Source organism: Talpa occidentalis, unplaced genomic scaffold (genome assembly GCF_014898055.3).
Source record: "Talpa occidentalis isolate TD23 unplaced genomic scaffold, MPIMG_talOcc4v2.1 talOcc4.8, whole genome shotgun sequence".
Classification (NCBI taxonomy): domain Eukaryota; kingdom Metazoa; phylum Chordata; class Mammalia; order Eulipotyphla; family Talpidae; genus Talpa; species Talpa occidentalis.
The window spans coordinates 25,410,253-25,438,235 of NW_023605194.1; the positions used below are offsets into that span (position 1 = coordinate 25,410,253).

The 27,983-nt window shown below is 39.3% G+C and overlaps 1 protein-coding gene across 5 annotated transcripts in view; it reads right to left on the reverse strand.

The window, feature by feature from the left end:
* The window catches only part of PLCE1 (phospholipase C epsilon 1), a 241,650-nt gene that overhangs the window by 199,739 nt on the left and 13,928 nt on the right, over nt 1-27,983 (reverse strand). For 4 of the 5 annotated variants that reach the window (XM_054690581.1, XM_054690580.1, XM_054690577.1 and 1 more), the window contains exon 2: nt 12,632-14,155. In XM_054690581.1, coding sequence (XP_054546556.1) covers nt 12,632-13,822 — 1,191 coding nt within the window. In that variant the 5' untranslated portion in view covers nt 13,823-14,155. Of the gene's footprint in view, nt 1-12,631; nt 14,156-16,797; nt 16,823-27,983 lie in introns of those variants that run through there. The other variant, XM_054690578.1, reaches the window with a different exon arrangement.

Below are 27,983 nucleotides of genomic sequence, written 5' to 3' on the forward strand. Positions count from 1 at the left end.
ATTTTCTTTCTCAAAATAAATTCTACAAAAAAGGAATGCCAATGTAAAACTAGAAGTATTTCCAATAACACAAACAAAAGAGGATACTATCAGAAATATATAAAGGATTCCGGCAAATCAATTAGAAGCACAAGCATTCCAATAGAAGATGGGCAAAATAGCTGAGACATTTCACCTAAGAGGAAAAACATATGGCCAATGACAATATGAAGGTCCGATTAACATCATTAGTGATCAGGCAGATGCAAATTAACCACAGAGAAGTATTTTTATACATGTTTGATCAGCAGATATTAAGGATATAGAACAAGAGAATATTTTATCTATCATTTCTGGGAGGTTGGAGGAAAGTCTAAATTGATGCAGTCACTTTAAAAATAAGAGTTTGCCATTAACTCCCAAACTTGCATACCTATGTTCCAGAAATTCCATTTTCAAGGACAAAATTTTGGACATGTATAATAAGCAGCATATATAAAAATGTTAGTGGAAGTACTATTTAAAACAGCAAAGACATGGAAACAATCTAAAAATCATTTGACTACAGAACGTGAGTAAACTATGGTATTTTATACAGCAATCAAAACAAAACTATAATGGCATATAACAGTATAAACACAACTTAGAAACATTTTGTAAAAATAGTCTTAAAAATTTACATGTAGTATACCTTTATGTAATGTTCAAAACAATTAAAACCTTAAAAGTATAGATTTTTTAGATTTTTTTAAACATTCTTTTTTTGTTACTTTTTTTTTTTTTAAGATTTATTTTTTATTTATTTATACAAGCACTGGGCACAGTCAGAAGCATGGAAGGGTGAGAGAATTCACCAGAGCCAGAGCGGGGAGCAGAGCAGGCAGACTGAAGTACACTGCTGAGGGGAGCAGCAGCAGGAGATGTCTGTGCGTCATGCGGGACCCTCCTCCGGTGGCTGGGGAGCAGCCGGGGATTGAGACCGGCGCTGCAGAGGCCGCGGGCAGCCTCGCAACCCAGTGCTCAACCGCTGCGCCAAAGGGGGGCCCTATTTTTTAGATTTTTTATATTTTTTAAAGCATGTAATTCAGTGGCATTTTGTAAACATGTTTAGTTCTTAAGAATACATGTAGAGGGGCCTCCCTGGTGGCACAGGGGTTAAGTCTCAGCACTATGAAGCTATCCACAGCCACTGCAGCGTGAGTTCAATCCCTGGCCAAAGAGCAACCCACATGGAGCAGCAGACCTCTCCTGTCTCATCTGCTGCTCCCATCAGCAGTGGATTTCAGTCAATCTGTCTGTTCTGCTCCCCACTCTGTCTCTGGTGAATCCTCTGACCCTCTCCCGCACACCTCTGGCCTACACCCCAGCTCTCGTATGCATAAATACATAAATCTTAAGGAAAAAAAGAATACATGTAGCTGGAACAATATGTAAAGAAAGGAGAGTAAGGGAATAATTAGGGAATGACAGAAACAGCATTGTGTGGCAGGCTGAGGTCTGATGTGGCAAAAGATGGGGCTTATATAGACAGACATGATTTTAAAAACCCTAGCTTTAGTTTTGACTGATGAATTTATAAGTGTTTATTTCATTATTGAAAAATGATCAACCATATAAAGAAACAAACAAATAAATAACCAAACCAATTCTCTCTGCCTCTCATCAACAAACATTACTGATAACCTCTTGCAAAGTACGAAGGCAAATTTCACATTTGAAAACAAAACAGGAAAATTCATATTCTATTGAGAGAAATTACATTACTTAATTTTTAATTGTATCTTTTAATTGTCTTTTTTAATTGTATCTTTTTCATTTTTTTTTAATTTATAGCACTGCATATAATTTAGGTGTATGGTGTATGTTACCACGCCACACCCACCACCTAAGCACAATTAATCCTCCACTGTAGTCCGCTGGGCCCCTCCTCCCTTTGCTCTCTACCTCTCCCCCTCCCTCTCTGGTAACCTCAATTCACATGAAGTAATTTCTTTGGGGAAAAATGGCTAAGATGAATGGCAAAAGGCCAGAATAATGGAACATTCTGCTTTCTCATTGCTGGAAGATGAGCAATCTTAACTCCTGAAAGGAAATCAGTTGATAGCACACCTCTTCCAGGAAGCTTCATACTACACAAATCCTCTTACCACTCTTACAGCACTTCAAGGTCATAGTCCATGATTTAAAGTTATTCTGTTAGGGTCCTTAGAGAAAAATCTGTATTTATAGGGAGATACCAAGGGATTTTGGTTAAAAATTAAGATTTAGGAAACAAAGAGGAAAGAATTAAGACTTAGTAATCAAAGAGAAATAACAATCACAATAGTAGCTCCAGGTATTGTTCTAAATGTTTTACAATAAGAATATTTTTTGTTAACAAGTTAATATTGACATCTAACAATCTATTAATCTTTACAATCTAAAGAAGTAGATTATATTATTATTCCAACTTTAGAGAAGAGGAAATAGAGGCACAGAGAGGTTAATAACTTTCTTTAGGTCACAGAGCTAATAAGTAGAGGATCAGATTCTGTATTTATGTAGTCTGGCTCCTGAGATCATAAAGTTAACCACTATGAACATCAAGCCCTCAATAACTGTCACAATATACTCATTTCTGCTCCAAACCTATGGGCTGGAAATAGTGTTTGGCATCTGGCACAGGGCAGGAGCAACCCAGATTCTAGACCTGATTCAGAAACTGATGCCTGAGCAGACCTGGGCAAAACTTTGCCTCTCTTTGAGCCTCAGTTTCCTCCTCTGTAAAATGAAGTGTTGGACCTGATGATCTCCAAGGCCTTTTTAGAGCCGATGTTTTATGAGCCTGGGATTCCTGGCTCAATGCCGTGCATCCCAGGCCATATTGGCTTTTCTTGGGTCAGGTCTGGCTCCTCCTGCTGGACTCAGTGTCTTGTATTTGGCTCTGCTTCCCATAAATAAGAGAAAAAGAACAAGGGAAAATATCCTCCTGAGAGACTGGGAGGGATACCATGGCTGCTCTGTATGCTTTGAAGAACTTACAGTCATTAACCAGAGAGCTACCTGCCAAGTGAAGGATGGAAAGAAACTAGACTAAGGGGAGAAATGAACTCACAAAACTTGGCTGCATTCAAATTAAAAGGGCACCTCTGAGTACTTATAGAACAATGTAATTGCAATAAGATGAGCCAGTTTCTTAAAGAATTGAAGACAGGATAAGCTATAAAACTTGGAATGGATGGGAGAGTACAGGGAAAGCCTGATAAATCATGTATCAACCAACTGCATTTACAACTGGGGAAGAGTGGATTGCATGAAAGAGAGCCCACCTATCTGCCTCTCCCACCATGAGGTCTTCCAGGCTGGCACTGCGTCAGGAATCTATGCATCCCAGGAACCATAAAGGTAATATGGTTCAGAATCAGTTGACATGAACAAAGCCTCTTCTATGTGACAGGCTATATTATATATTTGTATCCCATTTTAGAGTTGGGAAGACAGTCTAGGCAGATCCAGATTTTAGTTCTGTCTTCCAACATTAGCTATGTGAGCCTGGTCAAGTAGCCACCTGTCTAGTGTCTTGGCTACCTTATTCATAAAATAAGGGTTTGAATAAAGTTATAGGAGATGAGCCTTCCAGTGCCAGAATAATGTAGATCATTAAGTTACCAAATACTTATTTTATGTTAACCTAGAAAAACATTCATGCTGGTCTGATTTAATTTGTTTATGATTCAGACCATTGGAACTCAACAGATCACACTGAGTTGAGCACATAATAGGGACTCCAAGAGGAAAACAACTGTAGCTCTTGACTTCAGATCTTCTGATTCACTTCCATGTGGTACTACCCAGAACGTATGGTTGGGAATGCTGTGCCCTTTACAAGGACATCTGGTCAAGAGTGGTGGGGGAGACACAGGTAAATTTCAGTTTTCCCTCTTGCCTGAACCCTGAGTCCACAAGGTTGAGTCCGAACCAACCAAGGTGCCTTATGGGTTGTGGGTTCTTCTAAGTTAGCCATTGACACTGAAGTAAAGTATTGAGCAAGGCTGTGAAGCAATGGCCAAGTCTGTATTGTTTGCAGAATTTGTAATTTTACCTTTGCTCGCTCGATACACATTCAGATACTCCTTCCTGCAGTCAGTGTATAAGCCTTTCAATAAAACGAATGCTATCCTTTATAGTTATATATTGATATTGACCCAAATCACTATTAGCTGGGATACTTGAATGAACTATTTCAAAAATCACAATCCAAGTTAGGAGGATTAAGATATTTGTATAATGGCTACAATAATGGAAAATTGGACAGCTCTTCAAGGTACTTCCTTAGAATGGGATATCCCTTATTTAGCTGAGCTTGTCCTGGTGTTTAACATAATCTATTTCATTCACTTCACACTTCCAAAGTAAGGTAGTTGCCAAATACTTGGCAAAAATACAGAAAAATAACTGAGAAAAATATTTGCTAGATTCCATTCTGGGTTTGCAATGTGTTGTCTTTATTTTGGATAGTGGTTCTTTGCTACTACCACCACCATGTCATTTTTTTAAAGAGTCTCCTGATTTTTCTAGCAAGAAATTAGGTTTATAGTAGTTTATTCAGATTCTTTTCCTTTATATTGAGATCAACAGCCACCTAGACCTTTCATTCTGGATTTCCTAGGTCAGTTTCAATTTCAAATATCCTGCTCCTCTCCCCGTCCAAAACTTTTTATGTGGAAAATATGGTTACCACAATAATGGCATTACCCCCTACAAAATATCAGCCATGCTGGAGTCACATCATCATTACGGTGTTCATATTTAGTTTGCGGCCATCAAAAGGAGAAGTTCAGGGCCTTCCAGGCCCTGAAACCATTTTCTTGGTCTCATTAAAGAGAAAAATAATGCATGTGCTAAACAAGTTTTGGAGTCACCAATTAAGAACTCAAATGAACTTTCCCCTTGTTCTAGAAGAGCTTTTCAAGGCTAAGAAATTGCTATTTGATGGAAGGGTGCACAATCTGGAAAAACTGAGACCATGGGGCTTCCCAGCTGCCAAACTCCCACATGCTGGCACCCACAACACATCCACACTCACTATGAAAGTGTCACCGTTTATAATTTGGTGCTGAGTCTTTGTGAAGCTAGGCTACTCAACATGACCTACCAACAAATTGATTCCTTATTCTGTTAAAACATGGGTTGGTGATAAAAGTTACCTAAACTCAAGTTGAAAAAAAAGTTGCTAAAACTAGGCCAGCGTCATGAAAGGGAAAGCAGAGTTGGGTTTCAGTAAACATGTTCAACTCCAGGTTTCCAGGGTTCATGAAAAGAAGCAGGCTGACTCTGGTTTTATTTTGCTGTCTCTGCAATAGTTTTGAGTTCTCTTTCCCCACAGGTACTCCTCTCAGAACCCTCAGAGCATGGAGCAAGAGTAGAAAAGTTATTTGCAAGGATATTTTATCATGTTTGCTTGAATACACAACAATCCAGTTTTCTCCTCCAGTCTCACAACCTTGTGACAAACTAGGTGAAACCTTCATTTTAATGGTGTGACTGTGGAAAGAAATGTTACTGAGTAATGTTTTTCATCCACAGGTCAGCTAGTCAGAACCCTTGAAGATCTCAGACAACATTAAATGAAAATGGAAAAACACTAAATTATGGCCCCACTAGTTTTGGTTATTTCAGCCTGATCATGAATAAGCTATAGATTCTGAGTCAGATGTGTGCAGTTTGCTTTGGACTTTGTTCTTGCTTACTTACTTATAAAACTTTTAAAATGTACTTCTAAATTACAGCAATTCAGTAAAAAATTCAAACCTTCAGGCTCGGTTTCCTCCCCTTAGCAGGCTGAGTCATAAAAATAAATCTTAGCCATTTCAATAGCCAACACGCCCCTCACATTAAGAATTGGTATTGTTCCCCAAGTCTCTCATTTCATCCAAAGGTCACACCCAGCTCACATTTGAAGAAAGAAACAGCTCAAGGACTCATCCAGTTCAACATTTGCACATTTAATAAGAGAAAAGATCCTCTGCCAAGTTATAGGGGTGAGTTACATCAGAATCTTCCAGGGGAACTTCTGAGGAGTGGTAATGAATATGGGCTTTGAAGAGCCAACCTGGGTTAAAGTTTTGATACTGCAACCTTGGTCATTTTACTATAATGAGCATAAAATGGGACAGTTCATAATGTCAACCTTGTAGATAGTTGCTGTGAAAATGAAAGGAGAGAAAAGAGAAAAGATGTCCTGGAAACACAGTGCCTGGCACAGCAGCCAAGCTTGCTGATACACAGTTGCAGGCATTGTAGGGCTTAGTCAGGAGGAAAGGGTGTCCTACTACTCCAAGTGCTGGAGAGAGACAAGTTCCTTTCCAAATCAAACCTCAAGGAGGTACTGCTGGGGAGACGGAAGATGCACTCAACCCCACCCCAGCTACCGCTGATCAACAAAAGCTGGATTCCCTCTGCCTGTAGAAACTAGGGGTTCTGAGGGGCAGGAGAGAATTCTGAGGTCTCAAAAAATGGGAGCACCTTTCCTTCCTGGCCCACTGAGAACACAGCAGTCTCTGTCTTTCCCCTGGGATTTTACAGCTGCTAAAATTTGCTGGGGCCAGGGTGGTAGGGGGAGACACAGGGAGGCTAAACATGATCTCTCTTTGTCATTTTGGCCAAGTTTGTGGAAGTGAAAGCACGGATCTTGGGGTTCACTGGACAGAAAAAGACCCTTTTGAACTTCAAGCTCTGTGGGTCAGGGGGATGCCAGTTAACAGTCCTGCACTGAGTCTGGGGAAGGAGAGGAGATATCAGCTGCAGGTATAAACTGCATTTCTTCACTTACAACTCAGGGAGTCATTCTCTGAGCACCGTCAGAGAAACTTTGGACTGGGCTTCAAGGTGTAGGAAGGGGGCTGGCAGGGAAGACCACCCACCCAGACTATGTGAAATCTAAGCTCAGGACTAAAGGATGGGTAAAAATTATATAGGTTAAAAGGGGTGTCCTTAGTCAGGGAGAGACAAATTTTTTCTGCAAAGGACAAGATAATTAATATTTTATTCTTTGCTGGTAATAGACTCCATTGCAACTACTCAACTCTACTGTTACAGGGTCATAGCAGATACAATAGATTGTATATGAAGGAAGGAGTGTGTGCCTGTGTTCCAATAATCTTTACTTGTGAACAGTCAAATTTTATTTCGTGTAATTTCCATGTTATAAACTATTCTTCTTTTGAAAAATGAGGAACCACTCTTTGCTTAAATGTTAATGCCTGTATTAAGGTATACTGGTGTTCAGTCAAGTTTATTCCTGAACTAGGAAGATGATACAAATTTCTAAACCACAGATTCTCTTAGACCCTGGTACCCAGGGCTAGGAATAGGATGAGAGAATTGAACTGCCTAGGACTCAAAATATAAGGAGGCAGTCACTAATAAGTTCAAAGTTGGCACTTGTGAGACCCTACTGAGGTCCTGACTCTTTTTGGGCCACTTTCTAACCGGGGATGGGTACTTTCCAGCTGCCATTATGAGGGGCATTCAGTGGGAAAAGGTGGGAAAAATTATATTGCTGATACTGTCCCAAGAGCACCATGAAGATAATCATGGCCATGAATACACTGACCTAATTTAGAGGACTTTTTGTTCTATTTTTTACCAAATCTGAGCCAATGGAAGTCTATTTATCTTGGACTGTCTCAATGTAGCTAATAAGGAACGCCATCCCATCATCAAAGAACTGCCTTCTGATAAGTCTGTCACATTTTCCACTGATCCATTAGGGTGACTAAGTTGCACAGGGGGTGACCAGCCGCTGATTTCCTTTCACTGTGATCAGCAAAAGGGAGTCAGCATCCTTCTACGTTAATAATCTGACATAACCCTGAGTAGGAAGAAGAACCTGGCTTGTCTCCAAGGCTTTCATTCTGTCCTCAGTACCTTGTGAAATTATAATTATTTCAGGTCCAAATTGTACCCAAGTTGCAGGAAGACTGAATTTCCAGATAAGAAAATAAGACATGTTGCTACTTCAATAGCCACTATTCTAATACCAAACAGCAGGGCTCAACTGGTATTTGATAATCCACAAAAGTTACAACTTAGAAGATGAATTTAGTATAATAGAGACATTTTATCTCTCCTAAATTCAACTCAACTAGAAAGACAAAAAATAGAATAAAAAATATAGATATATTCACACAGGTTAATTAAAAAAAATGTTCATTGCCTCTTAAATTTAATTTTCTCTGTAGAAAGAATAATAAAGTGAGAAGAAAAAAAGACACATTTGCAAAGAAGAGAGCAGAACAGGTAGCAATACAGAAGTTGATTTTGACTCTCCTTTTTAATTTACAGCTTTTCTAGCCTGATATTTTAAGAATAAAACTTCTTTTTTTCTATATTGGACATATATTCTATTTTTAAAAATAAATTTATTAGTTCTTTTAATTGAAGTGCATTAGAATCCCCCCACCAGGTGTCATACATAGTTTTTTTTTTTTTTTTAAGATTTATTTACTTTATTTATACAAACACTGGGTACAGTCAGAAGTGCGGGAGGGTGAGAGAATTCACCAGAGCCAGAGAGGGAACAGAACAGGCATACTGACGAAGTGCACTGCTGAGGGGAGCAGCGGACGCAGCAGGAGAGGTCTGTGAGCCATGTGGGACCCTTGCCGGTGGCTTCGCAGCCCAGCGCTCAACCACAGTGCCACCAGGGAAGACCCCATAGTCTTGCTTAGTAGGTCCTCTTGTGGATCAATGTGGGGAAATAAATGAAGCTCCATTAGAGAAGCTGGTGGACCTTCTGCCCTACCCCCTCACTTTCTCCATCTGCAGTGCACATGGAACTAGGTCACATGACAGATTCCAGCAGAGGCAGAAACTGCCTGTCCTTCAATATTCAGAATAACTCTAACTACCGAAATTACCCAAAATTCAGGCAGGAAGCAAACTTTTTAAAAGGAAAAACGCCCTTAACCAACCTTTAACCTGGAGACATTGGCCACCTGCCAAAATATGTGACTTGTTCAGCTAATAAACCGAGAGTTAGAGAGGAGTATGGCTGTAACTGGATAAGGAGTAGGTTTTAATTTTTTCACAAGCAGGGGGAGGAGGATACCAATATGGTTAGTAAGTCAACAAGCATTAATCCTTATTAATGTCTCCGGTTCAAATTTATTCTTCTCTACACAGCTGTGCAAATACAAATTAATTGCAGTGTTTTGATGAAGGCAGGCAAGAAAAACATGTTAATGTGAGGCAAAGGAACTAACTGGACAAATAATAAATTTTCAAATGTGTGGAAGACTTGCTTAAGCTACCTCATCACAGATTGCAGGATATACTGTCAATGTCACATGTGAGAAGCCACCAAGAGAAGTAGGTGGGGACAAGCTTGCAACAAAGCATGTAATAAATGGCCAGAGTGAGCATGGGCCTCATTCCTTACCAGGAACTGAGCATAACTCTTTGGCATTATTTCATTTAATCTCCTAGTAAGACCACCATTCTTTGTTTACATAGAAGATAATTAGAGACAAAGCCATTACAGAACTTGCACAAAGTCACATGGCCTGTTAGTGGTGGAGTCAAAGCAATACTTTCATTGCAGGCTGATTGATTCCCTGAGACTGTGCTTTCAAAGAAGGACATTATCCTGTCTTTTTGATATTTGACATTTTGCTTGCATTATGAAGAGTAGGAAAAAGATAGGGCTGCTTCTGGCCCTTATTAAGTTTACAAGCTGATTGAGAAACCTGGATGGCCACACATGAAATATCAGAAAATAGGATCAGGAGCTTAGTCTTAGGTCTGCAATTTTAAGATGAAATATGCAATTTAGTAGAGCTAGAGGGAAGTGACTATAACTCATCTTTTGAGAAGGACTCTAGAGAGACTTTGACTTTGAGAAATCCACCAGGATCCACACTAAGAAATGAGCAGCAGAAAAAATAGCATATTTTAGAAAATACTGATTCATTCCTGCTATGATGTGTTTGAACATTCAAAAAGGACTCTCCCTTTCAGGAATCTGAACAGCCAGCCCATCCCCCTGCTCTGTTTTAAGGATTAATAAAAATGCTCAGAGCACCCTGGGAGAGATATTCCTGGAGTTCATTTTGAGAGAGGTGTGGCAGCCTCTCCCATCCTTCAGAGGGAGATGATTTGAATCATCTCTTTGGTTCTTCTCATTGGAAATTAACCTTTCCAGCAACTGACAGAAAGGGGATGGTTTGGGCTTGGGACCCAAGAACATTCTCAGAAGCAGCAGCAGCTGGGCTCCAGAAACTGGAGCAATGAGTATTGGCATGCCAAAATTATTCTGAAATTTATACCAGCTTCATGACGCTCGTGCCTGTACGTGTGCAGGGAACTATGATAATGGTTCTCAAGCAACCAATTTCCCTTAGCTTTGTTATACTTAAATTTTTGTAACCTTCTTAATATTTAACTTCAACGGTATGTGAATTAAAAAAAATCACTGCCTTTTAGTGGGACAATGCGTTGCTCTCAGCAGCAGTTCGTGGTGGGGAGGGGATCACTGTGTAGGCAGAACACATGCCTAAGATGAGCTGCTCTCTCCCTGTGTGGACAAAAGTCCATCAGGAGAGCTGTGAAGCATGTGTACAGCTGATACCACCTTATGTGGGACTCAGATTTCATGAGGAATCAAGTGAAATCTACCACTTTCTGGAGAAAGTTGAAAGTACAGAAAGAAGGGCCAGCAGGCTGTCATTTTTCAGGCAGACTCCCAGGTCAAACCTGATACCCTAACAGTCCAAATAGTGTCAAGGTCTTTAGGCAGAGCAAATATTCCTGAAATCACCTGATCAAGAAGCAAAGAGCCCAATGAGTTTAATTTCCTGATTAGAGGTTTTTAACGCTATAGAATATACAAAATGCAGGGAATCACGAACAGAACTTTGAAAAAAATATGCATGCAGTACCCTGCCATAACAATTTTGATTAAGAGGGTCTGGGGTGGGGTCTGGACACTGTGATTCCAACACATAACCAGAGTTAAAATCACCAAATCTAACACGGTCGAGTCTGAGAAACCATAACAGACTGGGTTACTCAATCAGCAGATGCTGCAATGAACAGAATCCTCTATTAGTTTAAAATTTTATTCTAAATTTTCTTTCTTTCTGGATTTTGAGAAACTACCTAAGAGTGTCAGCTGCCTGAATTACAATCCTAGTTATACTACTTACTAGCATAGTGATCTTGGAAAAGGTATATGACTTCTTGAGACTCCATTTTCTTAGCAATACGTGGGATTAGTAGTGATACCAATACCAGAGAGTAGTTGAGATAATTGCATGAAATCAAGTATGCAAATTGCTTGGCCTGATACCGGCACATGTAGAGCACTCAATGCATGGTATCTACGATGACTGATGATGGCGAAGTAAAAATATAGTAGATCTTTCAATAAAATAAACGTTTTCCTAGACTGAGCATTTAGGGCCAAATTTTAAGGAAGGAAAGTGAAAAACTGGAATGTGAGAGTTTTAGAAATGGTTCCTCATGAAGATAAGTTGAAAGAAGCAGGGCTGATTAGCCAGAAAAAAAAAAAAAAAAAAACAACTGAGACAGCACCAGCTCCAAATGAAAGGATCAGGTACAAGAGTGGGCAGCCTGATCATGTGCATTTTAAAGCAGGATTCTCAACTTAAAAGGAGGAATGGGGTGGAATTCAGAGAGTCCAGAAATTTGGATAAAAATATTTTATTAATCTCAAATAGAAATTTAGCATTTGCTTCAATTATGAATGCACGCACCAAACCTCAGTAGCACTGGCAATAACTGTGATCATGTCACCAACAGAAATCACAGATGTTTCCATTTATTACAGTCAGGGTAGACACCCTAAACCAATATTAACATTTAGGGTGATGAACTGCCCTGTTTTGTGCAGGACCAAGTGGTTTCCAGATCTCGGATTTTCAGGCCCTAAACTGGGAAAGTTCCAGTCAAACCATTCCCTACTTACAGTCATCACTACTTTGAAAATAAGACAGTTGTCACATACTATTTAGTATGTTAATGAACCTTGATACATCACAATTTTAAAACATCTTGATAAATGTATGTGTACAAAATTTGTCCCCTTTATAATGCTTCCTTTGATGCATTAAAAGCATTATTATGAGTTTATAACTTCACCACATTGCCAAAGAGGTCCACAGGCCTCCCTCCCAACACACACACACACACAAACACACACATAGACACACAAATTGAGAGGGGGAAAAAAAACTGAGAACATTGGTTGGAAAGTGGAGGAAATGCTCCCTGAACATGAGCTACATGGTAGAAGAGTGTGTATCTCCAAAAGACAGAACCAGGTCATCATCCATGAACTTGGTTTCCCACTACCAGGAGTATCTGTTCTATAATCTTGTGTACAGTAACCAGATAATCTTCCTAATTTCTCTGCTCCAGATGACACATGCATGTGTGTTTTGTTACTTACTTGTTTCACTGCAGAGTTAGCTCAATCTTGACAACTTTCAACTAGAATATGTTAGGTTTCCTAGCTTCCAGTAATGACAAATGAATCCCCTAAGAATCATAATTTGACAGAACTCAAATTTTCCCACGAATTAGGACAGTGAGAATTTGAATTTTTAAAGAGCAAGTTTAAAGAAAGGAATAAAAGAACATTAAGGCTTACCAGATACCACTGGGCTTCTGGCCGATATCGCCTCCCAGCTTGCCTCATCACTGCTGACAGACGTTCCATCGCTCTTTTGCGAGGCAACAAGAGACTACTTCTTTTCTGATCAACGTAACTCCAAGCTCCCAGTCCAATGTGACCAGAAGGCAGAGTTCTCACAATTGCCCTTGTCCCGGTGTACACAGATTTTTTAACTTCCCTGTCATTTTTACAAAATCTCCTCACTAACAAAGTAGACCGCTCCTTTTTGCTCTTAAAAAAATCTTCTGCATCTTCACAGTTATCAGGGAAGTCCTCAAAATGACTCAGAAAGGTCTCAGCAGGCGGACTGTCAGCAATCTCCTCTCTGCAAAAGCTTTTGCTTGAAAATACTTCGTTGGCCTTCTGGCAAGAATCTTTAAAGCACAAGTATTTGTCATTCAAGGTGTCACAATGATCACACCGCAGCTGCCCATTCTTATTGTCACAGTTATTTGCCAGTTCCATCAGTTCACAAGTATATGCCATGTACTTTTTCTTTTGCTCCCTCCCAACACCAGGCAGTGGTACACAGTTTCCACAATCATCCAAAATCAAGTTATCTGGGAGGGCACAGAAAGGGTCTGACATTCTTCTGTCAACTTCACAATGAAAGTGAAATACTGCCACATTGCTGTCAGGGAGTGCCGTGCTGGGTTCTTTGATCTCTGATTGATTTCCTAAAGGACTGATGTCCATGGGAGGTCCTTCTACTTCCAGTTGAATTCCAGGGAACACCTTTCTTTCCAGGGAAGAAGGGATTTCAGTTTCCAAACACAGCCCTTCCTCTGCAACAGAATCACATGTTTCATAAAAGTGGCTCTGAGGAAGGCCACACTGATGGTTTTTCAGTATGTTGTTGCAGTTAATGTTAAGATTTTTCACAGAATCTGGCATGCTTTCCTCCCAGCACTTTTCATTACTGTTCTCATCACTCATTATTTTCTCCCGCGTTATTGAGAGAATCTCAGGCAAGTTGCTTTCAGAAGACTCTTCTCTAAGCTTGTTCAGTTGTGAGATGGTAAGAGAAGTCTGCCTGACTGTATGCACATTTGAAACGCTGATGTCTGAGATGTTTTCACTACTTTCATCCATAGCTGTCTGGGAAGGAATCACTTTTCTCTGAGTTACGGGTCTCAGAACAGAAGCTGCCATTTCTTCCGAAGTCATCTTGACTGACACACAGGTTTTAGCTGTTGCTCTGTTATTCCTTCCTGGTAATCATGTGAAGATTTTCAAACAACTGACTATTAAAGTAATTCAGCTTGAGAAATAAAGTGGTGATTCCTTTCATTTAGATACATTAAGAGCCAAATATATTTTCCCAGTTATTACTTTCCAATCTGTGCAGTGTGTTTTTCTAGATCAAAGTTTTAAGTTGGTAGATCAATTTTAACTCCGATATTTGAAGCAAACACATTTGAAAACTTTCATTGACTGTATTCTGCAACTTCTGATCCATCACTGACTTGCAATAATTAAAAAATCTCATTTGAACATTTCCTGTAAGAAAAAGGAACAATGTTAATGACTTTGGCATGAAGTAATTTTTAAAAATGAACTCATAAATCTGAGCTCGTGAAAAATACAAACAAATTTCGAGGAAGGAATTTTGCAATTAGAACTTAATTTTAACGTTTTAGCTATTTTTCTGATTGAATATTTCAGAACTTGTGTTTTCAGTCAAAATGGAATAACAGAGACCAGATTTATCCTCCTGCCTTAAACAACCGAAAAAAATCAGAGAAAAATGAAGTAACAGTTTTCAGACATTGAACAAAAGACAACACTGAACAGTGATCTCTGAAAGAAGCAAAAGAAAAAAAGAAAACCTAACAACAACAAAATCCAAATGAGATGAGTACTATAAATACCCTACGCTGTAAGAGGGGAAGGGGATGCCAAGTAGAACTCAAAAGTCTGCATGATTTAAAGAGAAAAAGCTGAGAGTTCACTGAAATGAAGGAAACTGGAGGAAGAAGACACGTGAAGTAGAGAGGAGCAAAGGTAAGGATGATAACAGACTTTCCATGAGAAGCAATGCAAGTCAGAAGACAGTGGAGTAAATCTGTAAAGTAGCAAAAAAAAAAAAAAGTACTGCCAATTCTATACATAGCATATATAGCTTTCAAAAAACGAAAGTGAGATAAAGACATTTAAACATAAAAAAACTAAAATAAGTCATCATTAGCAAACCTGTATATAAGAAATGGTAAAGGAAGCCCTTTACCATTGACCATGAAAAGAAAATGACATCAGAAATCTGGAGCTATACAAAACAGTAAAGAGTCCAGAAAATAGTACATGGGTAAATACAGCTTGTATTACCTTTCAAATCATTTAACAAGATAATTGACCGGCTAAAGCAAAAATAATAACAATGTGTTATGGGGTTTCTAACAAGTACAGAAGTAAAATGGATGACCATAATAAAACAAAGATGAAGAGAGAGGGAAATGAACATATAATAAAATCATTTTCCACATGGATTGGCATAATATAAATTTAAGGCAGACTGTATTAAGTTAAAGAAGCATACTATAAGCTTCAAAGCAACAGTTAAAGAAAAGATATATGAAATAAGTCAAGATACTAGAATCATAAAAAATTTGAATAACAAAAAAGGCAGAAAAAGTAGAAAAGGTGGACAAAGAATAGATGTGACAAATGGGGAACTAATGGTAGATTTAAATCCTTATAAAACAGATCTAAGCAGTGTTTTCAACTTTCCCGAATATATTTATTTAAATCCCTCTGTTTCATTTAACAAGAAATTATTCAGCTGAATGTCAGAAGACACAAAATTGTTTCATTTAAAGGCATTATTACAAAAATAACTTATCTTTATTCTCCAAATTATTGAACTCTGCTCTATGTTGGGAACTATATATTGAGCTAGAATGCAGGACCTGCTTGCATGGTCTATTAAGAGAGAGGTAGAACTGAACCAAATTCAATTTATCTGATGCAATTATAAAGGTTATATAAGGTACCATGGTACCATAGGTTACTGGTAATTCAAAACTATCATTCCTGCATCAGTAAAGCTATCTTCTCCAAGGCAATGGGTGAACATTCACACTGTTGTCCACACCAGATTCGCCCTGTCTTTTCTCTTTGCCACACAGAATTCTCTCCTCCCCTTGTTTCCTCTTTTCCTCTTTTCACCAAGAATTATCAACCATCCCTTGCATATATATGTCTCCTCAGATCTAATCACAAACTCTTACCTGCTCCCAGGACATACAGGTCTTTACAACTACCTGAAGGGTCACAGGACACGCTGTCAGTCAGGTACTTCACAGGGAACAAGCCAGTCCCCATTAAGCAGCAATGTCCTGGCTCAAATCCTAGTCCTTTCCACATCTTTCTTCCAACTTGGTTTCCTTTTTATTTCCTTTGAAAAATGCCTCTGCTATTTTTGTAGATATATTCTTAGTGTAAATTCAAACAATGCAGAAAAACACAAAGGGAAAATTTTTTTTTAACAACACAAATTCTACCACCCAGAGATAACCACTATTAATATTTTGAGGAAACTCCTTCCAGAATTCTCCCTATCCATCCATGTACAGAGAGACAGACAGACAGACAGACAGGTAGATAGAAAAAATTACACAAATGCCAGACCATATTGTACATGATTTTTATACCTGCTTTTCAAAATTCAAGACATGAACAGCTTTTCATGTCAGATAACTTCAATTGTAATGGTACTCACTTGGTTTTAACATACTTGCTCTATTTTTAAGAGACACTTTCCAAGCCAAAGCCTTCAAATTGACAGCAAATATGTCCTTTCTCACCAAGAGGAAGGTAATTCAAGTGAGTTGCTGCTTAAGTTCCATTCTAAGCACTTTGCAATTATTATCAAATAATCCTCACCCAGCCCTTTAAGATAGTGCGGTGGTGCTTAAATATGTGCACACATTCTTTGATACTGCTCCCTTCAAAATGTAGAGCTTACTTTCCCTCCCCTTAATATGGGCTGTCCTTAGTGACTTCCTTTTGATATATACAATGTGGTGGAAATGATAATAACAGTGTGTGATTTATGAGAATAGGTCGTATAAGTCATTAGGGTTTCCCTCTAGCTCTTCCTATCCTGCTTACTCGGCGGGGGGGTGGGGGGGTGGATAAGTTACCTTGTAAGGAGAGTTCCCTGTGACAACAACTGAGGCCTCTAGTCACCTGCCTTGGGAGTGAGTCATCTTGGAAGTGGACCCTCCAGCCTCAGTCAAAGCTTCTGATGACTGCTGCCACAGTCTACATCTTGACTGTGACCTCATGAGTGACCCTGAACTTAGCACCTTTCAAATTCCTGAACCACAGAAACTGTGTGACAGTAATTGTTTTGTTTTGAGATACTAAGTTTGGGGGAAGTTTGTTGCAGAAATAATTTCTATCATTAACTACATTTGACAGATTAGAAACCAAAGCACAGAAAAATGAAGTCACTGCTGGGAAATGGAAGAGTCAAGATCAAACCCAAGAAACCTGACTCCAGAACTTGGCTATTCACCATAGATGGTGCTGCTTTCTTTTCTATCTAGTCTGAAACCTCATGGGTTTGAGAGTCTGATGTTCTTTGGCTGCAGAGATCCATGACTTCTTGGATGATCCTTTCATTTGAGTTTGTCTCTGGAAAGCTGATGTTTTTGGTTTGCTTTCTACTGTAGTTAAGAATGAGCAATATCTCAGGGGGCTTACTCACTTTGTTCTATCTCAGGACATTTCTTTATTCAATAAGTATTTATTAAGTACAAAATTAAATGAGACAGGAATCTCACCCTTGTTTTCCTTACATGCTAATAAATCATTAGGTAGGGTACAGTACAAATGGAGCTACAATCTGGGTTAATACAGACGAAGAACATCTAAATAAGATGGTGGAGACAGGATGGGGGTGATTGCCAGGGAGGGTTTCCTGGAGAAGATGATGATCAAGCTGAGTTTTGAAAGACAAAAGTTAAATGGTCAAAGAGGTGGGGTTTGATTTCTAAGAGAAAAGCAAATGTGGACTCTATAGGGAGAAATGGATGTTGGGACTTGAAGCCTTAGGCAAATATTTTTAACAATTTGGGATTTGATATCCTCTCCTCTAAAACAAATAAAATCACCTATTATTCCATAAGGGTCTGAAAGAAATGCTTTGAAAACCGAAAGTTCAGTGCAAATGTTATTCTGCACCTTGTGAACATCTTGAGGAAAGAGGATGATCAAATCTCAGAAGCTCTGCTGTACCCATGATAAGATGTTGAATTTACTTTTAGCAGAGGTACACAGTCTACTCACGAGGTCCACTGAAATTTGAATTGCAGCCTAGAACTGGAATCAACTCCTTGAAACTCAGTTGCACAACCATGAGTTGGTTAAATTACCAATCCTGAGTTACACTTTCTGCATCCAGAATATTGTAATTTAACATACACATTTTATGTCAGCAGCACCTGACCCATCAATATAATGGTAATTTTCTACCTATCTCCTCTCGGGCAGCTCTAGGCTGGGTTAGACTAAGGTTATAGTTAACTCTAGACTATTGATTGAAGAAAGCCTGAAACCCAGAATGATGGCTATAGTCTAACAGGTTTAAGGAAGAAAGGGATGGAAAAAGGGATTCTACATTTCTTAATGTGGACATATTTGTGGGGAAGATTGGAGAAGAGCCAGTCTGGGAGAGGTCAAGGGATGTGTGGACTAAGAACATGGCAGAACAAGAAGAGACTTGTCATGGTTACATTTCCAAGCTAAAGATGACTTGCAATGGATAAATCTGGCTGTGTGAATGGCCAAAAAACAGAGCTTTGGAAATGCAGCCAGTGGTAAAAATCCTAGCCAAAGTAGTAAGATAAGAAAAAGAAATGAAAGGTATAAGAAGAATCAGGAGTGACAAAGAAGAAGTTTTCTGTTGGATAGGGGAATAGCAGTCACAAATATCCTTGTTGATAAGTTTCCAAGGGCTAAATCAGAATCTGGCAAACCATAGCCTAAGGCCAAAGCTGGCCTGTTGTTTTTGTAAATAATATTTTATTGGAACACTGCCACTCATTTACAGAATGTCTATGGCTGTTTTTGCATTACAATGACAGAATTGATAAGTTGTGACAGAGACCATGTGGCCCATAGGGTCAAAAATAGTTACCATCTGGCCCTTTACAGAAAGTGTGCCAAACCATGTGCTAGATAAATAAAATAGCTGTTTAGAGAAAGAAAACTAAGTGGAAGATTTAATAACTAAGTGGAAGGCAACTCTTCATATATTTGAATAACTGAGATGAGGAAATTGACTTATTCATATTGCTTCAAAGGATAGGACCAGAGCCAAAACAAGTGAATAATTGGGAGGCATGCTTTGGCTTAGTTTAATGAAGAATTTCCTAACTTTTAGAGATGTTCAGTAAAGGACAAGCTATTTGGATGGAAGTCTACTTCTGTTGTTGATAGAGGAATTTAAACAGAGAGGCACAGTATCCAGCACAGCAGGTGTTCAATATGTATTAAACCAGTAATGGGGTGAATAGATGACTGCCTATAATGGTTAATTTTTTAAAAAAAGACCAACAATGGCTATACTTACTGAACATGTATCATGTGACAGGCATGTTCTAAGCCAAGTGTATATATTGTCTCATTTAATCTTTATAATAACAGTATCTGCAGTGTGGCAGAGATTGCTAATTGTCCCCCAAAATTTGTTTTCATTTTGCTCAATAATAGAACCTCTGAATTTTAGCCAAGTACATGGTTACTCCTTTATCAGCCTCTTTTGCAACTAGATGTGGTCAAGTTACTGCTATTGAGATATTAGCCACACTGGTTAGCAACTTCTAAAATATGTCATTAAAGAGAGAGGGCATGATCTTCTTTTCTTTCTTCTATTTGCAGGCTGGTGGGAAGGACTGATGGCTGAAGCAGCCATACTAGACCATGAGGATGGATACCTCACACAGCAAAGAAACAAGATAGGAGCCTGGGGTACCTATTTCCTGGATTTGGGAGAGAACATAAATTTCTCTCTTGTTTAATCACCACTATTTTAGGTTCTCAACTGTCACTTGCAGCCAAATCTTTCTTAACTAATAAAGGTGAATACATACTAAAACCATTCCCATTTTATGGATGAGGCTCAATTAGCCTCAAATAGCATATTCAAATAGCATATCTAAGAATACAGAGATGTGCTATTAAAAGGAAGGTCTCCAGAAAAGTCTTTATTGGAGGAAAAGTTACATGTATTAATTTCTAGTATGTTTCCAATTTTATGGCTTTATCCCAAACCAAGTTGAATCCTTTGTGTCATAAAGAATAGTTAATTTAGAACCATATTAATTATAAATATACTATCTCTTCTGATTGTAGATGTTAAAAGAAGGAGGGGATTAACAACAACAACAAAACTAATTTATCAGATAACTATCACTAAGTTATTATGCACCTGTTAAATTCCAAAGGTCAGAAGGTGAAAAAGAAGCCATTGACCAGATCAGTAAAGCTCCAATGGAGGGGGGCTTTAATTGGAACTTTGTAGAGATGTAGCAAAAACTTGTATCTATAGAGGGGAAAAGAGACACTGGACAGAAGGAACAGGGTAAAGAATGATTAAGAAGTAGGAAAACACAATGCATAATCACAAATTCATCTTAAATTCTTAGGAGAATATTTCATCTAATTAGACAAAGTGAAAATCAGTAATTTCACCATCATGGAAAAGAAACACTAGGATATCTATCAAAGCTGGCAACAGAATTTAATAGTTTTGATAACATCTTTAAACTTACAAACTATTATGGAGTCTCTTTGATTATTGTACATATGACCAAGTTAGTTATTTACTTCTGCATTCTCTCCCTTACAGCCCATCTTGAAAGAAATTAAAGAAAACATTTTGTCTACACAAGCCTTTCCTCCCTGTTTTCTTATCACATGCACACATTTTAAGTGCATGCACACTCATACCCAAACTCTACGTGATGAGTCAGCCTCTACTTTCTACTGCACTCAATGTCTGCTACTCTACTTTCTCTCCACCTCCTTTTTCTGTCATGATGAAATTCCATAACTCATAAGGAAACAAAGTTTAAAAAAAAATTCCCAAAAGGCACTGGTGTATTAATCTAGGTCTTTTTCTAATCTGAGCAGGAAACTCCAGAGAAGAGTTTGACATTTGCTGTCAAATTCATTGACAACCACAAAGAATTTGCTGTTTTGAAAGTGATGGCTGAGAGGCTGAGATGTAGATTACCAGTTTATTAAAAATGGACAGAACTGGGCCTCCCCAGTGGCGCAGCGGTTGAGCGCTGGGTTGCGAAGCTGCCCGCGGCCTCTGCGGCGCCGGTTCGATCCCCGGCTGCTCCCCGGCCACCAGAGGAGGGTCCCACATGGCGCGCAGACCTCTCCTGCCGCCCGCTGCTCCCCTCAGCAGTGTACTTCGGTCCTTCTGCCTGCTCTGCTCCCTGCTCTGGCTCTGGTGAATTCTCTCACCCTCCTGCGCTTCTGACTGTACCCAGTGCATGTATAAACAAAAACAAAACAAACAAACAAATAAAAATAAAAAAAAAAACATGCCTCTATAAAAAAAAAATAATAATAATTTAAAAAAAAAAAAATGGACAGAACTGAGGAGCAGCCAGAGAGAAGAGATGCATAGAGCAGCGTATGGGGGAAAAATGAGGAGTTTCCTGCTCTCCAAGAGCACCACATGCCCCAAATCTGTTCACCAACTGGGAAACTCCACATATTTCATCCTCCTCTTTTTTTTGTCCTAGGCATCTGAAGTCTGTATGTATTCTGAGTACTCTGTTTATGCTTATGCATCTAGTTTTCAAGTCATAGAACCAACTTAAGTGCCCATCAGCCATGGATAAGAAATTGTGGGTTGTATACACACATATCTTTATCCCAGTATTTTTTTTTATCTGCACAGAGGCCTTACATATCTTTTTTTTTAAAAAAAGATTTATTTATTTATACAAGAACTGAGATACAGGCCAGAGGCGCGGGAGGGTGAGAGGATTCACCAGAGGCAGAGCGGAGAGCAGAACAGACAGACAGACCGAAAGTACTGCTGAGGGGAGCAGCAGGTGAGACAGGAGAGGTCTGCCGCACCATGTGGGTATCTCCCTAGCCGGCCGGGACTCGAACCCGTGCTGCAGAGTCTGCGCATAACCCAGCTTCACAGCACTGCTTTCAACCCACTTTTGTTAAATGTGTTCCTATGCCAGTGCTGCTGTTATAAATGGAATTATTTTACATCTCATTTTTCAGTTGCTTGCTATTAGCATGTAGAAGTAAAATTGATTATTGTGTGTAAACATTATAATTTACACCCTTGCTAAATCCAATTATTACTTCTAGCAGATATTTTGTAGGTGACCTAGAATTTTCTACAGGGGCATTCACATCATCCTCAAGTAAAGGTTCACTTCTTTCTTTCACTGCTCTGGGATGGATCTCCAATTATGACGCTAATATAAGGATGAAGAGCACACATCCTTGCTCTGTTCTTAGTTTTAGAAGGAAAGAACATGTGTAAGTTACTACACGACTTCACAAGAATAGAAAAACATAATCCCTGGGAATCATTTGCTATTACAGAGTCATAAAGAAAAAACACAGGATATGTGCTAATATAAAATAATGAAATGTATAGCCCAGGCAGCTAAAAAGTGGAGGAATCATTCAATGTGTGAACTGATTTTGTAACAATTAAAAAAAAAATGAAGATAGAGATGACCGAGATTAACATGAACTCATGTCATCAGCAAAACTTTCCCAGAAAATGGAAGAAGGAGAAGTCTTTGCTGCATCTCATAGATGGTACAGAAACTCCTGGCTGGTGCAAGGAGGCTATTCTGCCCTGGCGATGCATAATCTCAGAAAAGGTAGTAGAACTGTCTTGGACAGCTGGAAAGTTATCATACCAGGTTAAGGCAGCACATTTTGGAAGCCTTACATCAAATGGAGAGAAGGGAAGGACCCACAGATGCTTCCTTGAAAGTCTTGCAATGCCCATCGCACAAATCAAAAATATAACAGATTTCCCCAGCAGTTAATTGGCACTATTTAGTTGGAGTACCTGTAGCTCTTGCTACATGCAATTTTTAATTAATTGATAGACAAATCAACACACCCATTAGCTAAATGGTTTTTTTTCAAACTGGTATTCTACAAGTCATTTTTTAATTAATGTAATTGTCTTTCCAAAGAATTAAAAATACATGTGATGAAAATGAACTCACTCTGGATGCGATAAACATAACAGAACTGCTCTTCTACCCTAACACATTCTCACATTACAGGTGCTGGGTAAAACAATCCTGATTTAATCAAAATAAGACATGATTCAGCTCCTGCAAACTCTTTTCTTCTCAGCTATGCTTTCCGCACACCCTCTCACCTGGTTGCCCACATCTCATCACTAGCTTACATTTCATTATCACATGGACAGGAACAATTTCCAGATTAAATAACTCCAGTTTCATAGTTTCCCTCCAAAAGCCCTATCCAATGGGTAGCATTTTAAATCCACATACTCAAATATATTAAGATATGCATTTCTAGTCATTTTCTTTTGCATATTTACATTATATTTAACACTAGTACCAATAAAAGTCTGGTGGAAAAATCAAATACGGTATAAAAATTAACAACGGTGTAAGAAAATAAATAATAAACAAAAATTAAAGAAAGGAAAAAAAAGTCTTCAGAGGTTTCTCTAGTCAACAAGCTTAAAAAATTACTCCTATTCCTCACGGATGCCCACCAATGACATCACATACTGGGTAGAAGCCCAAGCCAACAGCTGACTCAAACAGTTGATGTCATTCTAAGGGCTTGTTTTGGTAGAGTCAAAAATGCAAATAGAACACCTTGTTAAAACTCAAAGTTCATTTTCACTGTGCCTCTGATTTATCACTGAGAAGTCACGGTTCAAAGGTGAGAAACAATATTATTCATACTTTTTATCTGACTGAAAAATAACAAAGTGAACTAGGGTGTGTGTGTGTGTGTGTGTGTGTGTGTGTGTGTGTGTGTGTGTGTGTGTTGCCATTATTTAAATTTGGTAAATCTGTAAGCTAATACCTGGGAACTTTTGCTATTTTTCAGGATGGTGTAACCCAAGGTTCCAGAGCTGTTTGCTATCTTCAATCTGAAGCAGGCTGAGTTACTCTGACCTGTACTACCAGCCTCAAGCCATTCCTGAGCCTCTATCAAGGGGTGGAGGATAAGGGAGATGCAGGTGGAGGATGACCAATTGATATGACCAATTTCAGGATCTAGATGGTATGGGTTCCAAAATAAATGTACTGTGTCACACAACATAGGCAATACTTATACTGGGTTAGTATGGTAAATCCAGTTCAATTTTGGTATCATTATGTCATTATTTCTCTTATCAGTTGTGATTTTTATAAGTACTAGCAATAAAAAAAATAAGTTTGACTTATTTTTATCCTGTAAGAATAATATTGTTTAATATTATATTATCTAAAGAAAAGAATTTTAGATGGAATTAAATCTATATAAATGTTAGCAATCCCTTTCCCAACATTCTTAATGTTTTAAAAAGGGATTGTGAAAAATGATATGCCCTGCCCCATGAAATCATAGCTTAATCTCATCTGTTTTAAGTATTTGTAAGTCCTGCTCCATCCTTGCAGTATATGCACTTCAAGATCACTCAATCTTTCTTCTAAGGCTGAACACTAAAGCATATGATTCATTTACTCATTCAACAAATACTTTTGAATACCTACTATGTGCCAGATTCTGTGCTGGGACTGAGTACAGACTGTAAAACTAGTGGATCTAGTTGAAATTTATCAAAGGGATATTTGCTAGATTTAGATGATACTTTATGGTATTTAATTAGGCTAAGGAGTCAGGATTGAGAGTGATCTGATCAAAACTAGCCTCTCCAATCTACCAAGTTGAAAACTACCTCAGTGAGGGTGGTCAAGCCTCTGTTCCCTAAACTTGCCTATTCATCCCTGTTCTGTGCCCTGCTCCCAGATCCATCCACCTCTCTGTGCAGCCACATTATATGCAAGAAGCTTTTCTTCCCAGTGGTTGTAAGCCTCAGTCTCAAGCAACTATAGCATCAGCCAATCAGAATATTCTTCAGACAACTCTAAGTGGGAAGGAGCTAAATATCCAGTACAGGTGCCAGAGTTTTTCTTTTTTTTTATTTTTCCCATGTTTATCCCATATGCATTACTACTTAATCACCCAACCAGTCTTCTCAGAAACTACTCCTAGAAATCCATCCCTAAGAAGATTTTTCAAGAAAAATATTACATCTCAGATGCCATCCTGACTGATAAGTTGCATGATCCATGAGGAAAGGTACAACTGTGAGACATAAGGTAAAGAGACACAGGCTCCCAGCTGGTCCTTCCTCAGTCTGGGGCTGCCTGTGTACTCTCCAAATTGAGGTGACAGGGCCCACGCTGGGCAAGTGGTGCAGCTCACTTCAGTCCGCCTCATCCTCTCCCTGCCCCAGCTTGTCCCTCACAAAATTCATGGATTTCCAGGGACATGGCAAAGAGGGGAGAAGCCCACGGGAGCCAGGAGAGTCTGCTTCAGGGCTTTGGAGTTCCACCCTGAGACCTTCAGGAAGTCACCCCACTTTCCTCAGGGTCACTGGACCTGTTCCTTTTCACTTTTCCAATTTCAGCTCAAGTGTCATCTTCTCAGAAAGACTTTGCCTGATCTAAAGCAGCCACTCCGCCCTCCCCCATCACTTTCTGTAATATTATCCTGTCTGATTGTCTTCTGAGCATTTACCACCACTGGAAATTACATTTATTATTTATTTGTATACTAGTTACTTGACTAGTTCTGACTGAAACCAGAATTTCCCAAGAACTGGAAATGTGCTGGTTTTGTTCACTGTTATATTCCCAGCACCTCACAAACAACCTCATTTGTTTTATTGTGTATACTCAGCAACTTCTATGACCCAAAGTGATTTGCAGGAAAGGTCAAATGAATCTGGGTGTGCCAAGGGTGTTTGGTAAAAGAAAAGACTATGTGTGAGGTGGGGTTGTCCCTCATGGGGGAGGAGGTTGGGGGGTAGTGCCAGAGAACCTTCCAGGGCCTCTCCTGTAACCTAGGCACAAGGATGTGGTCCCTCCTCACTTCTCCATTCCTCCTAGGCAGAGACTTTATTTGGAATAAAAAAATGATGACGTTCCACCCCACAGACCAACCAAACACAACATAACCCAATTCCTCACTGCCAGCAGAGGACCCTCAGTAAGTCTGCTCACTAACAGAGCTCAAATAACAAACTGCTACTTAGGAAGTCAGGGATCTGCCCAGAGGGCAAACCCAGAAAAACCATAAAGCTGCTCTGTGCCCCAGCCCTTTGGCTTCAACAAGCATGAGCTGAATGGCTGGTAGCATTTTCTGCCCGTCTTTTTTCTTATCTGCTTCTTCCTCTTGCTTACTACTAACCAACAAACATATCCCAGTTTCTGCTGGAGTCTCCTATATATTGCAATCTATAAATACCTGTAAGATGAATAGATAAAATAGATATACTCCATTGATCAGGGAATGACTCATACCCAGGAAAGCAGATCTAGAAAAACTGAACTGGAGAGATTTCTAGAGCATATTGTTACATTAAAAAAAGACAATGAACATAGTATAAGCTTATTTATATAAAACAAACCACACAAAAAAGCCAAATATATGCCTTTATGTGTGTGTGTATAACTATATAAATACAATGAAAAAAAATCTGTAAAAATCCCACCAAACTATTCACAATGATAAATCTTCAAAAAAAAAGTTATTTATTTATTCTTACAAGCACTGGGTACAGTCAGAAATGAGGGAGGGTAAGAGAATTCACAGAGCCAGAGCAGGGAGCAGAGCAGGCAGAAGGACTGAAGTACACTGCTGAGGGGAGCAGGAGAGGTCTGTGTGCCATGTGGGACCCTCCTCCGGTGGCCAGGGAGCAGCTGGGGATTGAACCGGCGCTACAGAGGCTGCGGGCAGCTTCGCAACCCAGCGCTCAACCGCTGCACCACCGGGGAGGCCCTCACAATGATAACTTTTAAAAAGAAAACAAAATTAAACAGAAATTAATGGGGTCTTTTACTCTGTTGGTAGTGTTTACATTCTTTACAATCAACAATGTATTCATGTATTAGTTGTAATTAAAATTAATTAAAATATAATTTTTAACCCTCCAATTAGATGAGATTTTTCCTCTTGCAGAACTTTGCTTTAACGAGTTAAATAGCTCTAGGAAGGCTGTAGAATTAGTTCCCACTCATGCACTGGTTTTTGTTTATCCTGCTTATCTCAAGTTAGAGCAAGCTATGCTAATGATTCTGAATAGCACTGCCACTCCCAGGCCTTCCCATCCCCTCCCACCCGCTGCTTCAACTATCACCTCTCTGTGGATGACTCCCAAATGCCTCTTTCCAGACACAGCTTCTCCCACGGGCTACTGCCTTTCCCTTCCTGCTGGTAGAGCCAACAACCCAAACTCAAAACCAGACTCCGGCCCTCCCTTCTTTCCCTAATTCAGTTCTTTCAGCAACTCCCTCCTTTCTATTAACTGGCACCTCCTTATCCCCAGGAAACCAGAAAAGAAACTTCCCAGTCATCTCTAGCCCTCTTTACCCACACACCCACCCAGTTAGTTGTCATATTCCAGTAATTTTTCTGAAAGGATTCTTCTCAACTGGCCACTGACACCACCCCAGTTTAGATCTTTTCCATCTGCCACCTGAACTAGAGCAAAATGAGATTAAAAATGATCTCTTTGCCCCTGACAGCTCTCATCTACCTGATAGATGCCTGACTTCCAGTTTGGTGAAGGTCCAACATTCCAGCCTATCAAGGTCATTTTAAGCTTCCATTCCATCACCTATTGTATTAGCTATTCATACAGCTTTGAATCATCTGCAAATTTGGGAAAAATGATTTTATGCCTTTTGTCCAAGTATCTGACAAAAATGTTAAACTGGGTGGAGCCAAAGACAAGCTCCTAGACTACAGATCTCTTTCCAAGGGAACTCAGAGCTTATCCCTGGAGGAAAGAAAGTAACTTAAAAAAAAAAAGAGGGCCTCCCTGGTGGCGCAAGGGGTTAAGTCGCAGCACTATGAGACAATTCACAGCCACTGCTGCATCAGTTTTGTTCCCAGCCAGGGAGCTAAACCATATGGCACAGAAAACCTCTCCTGTCTCACCTGCTGCTTCCCTCAGCAGTGAATTTCAGTACATCCGCCTGTTCTGCTCCCCACTCGGTCTCTGTACCTCTGGCCTGCACCCCAGTTCTTGTATGCATAAACAAATAAAATAAATCTT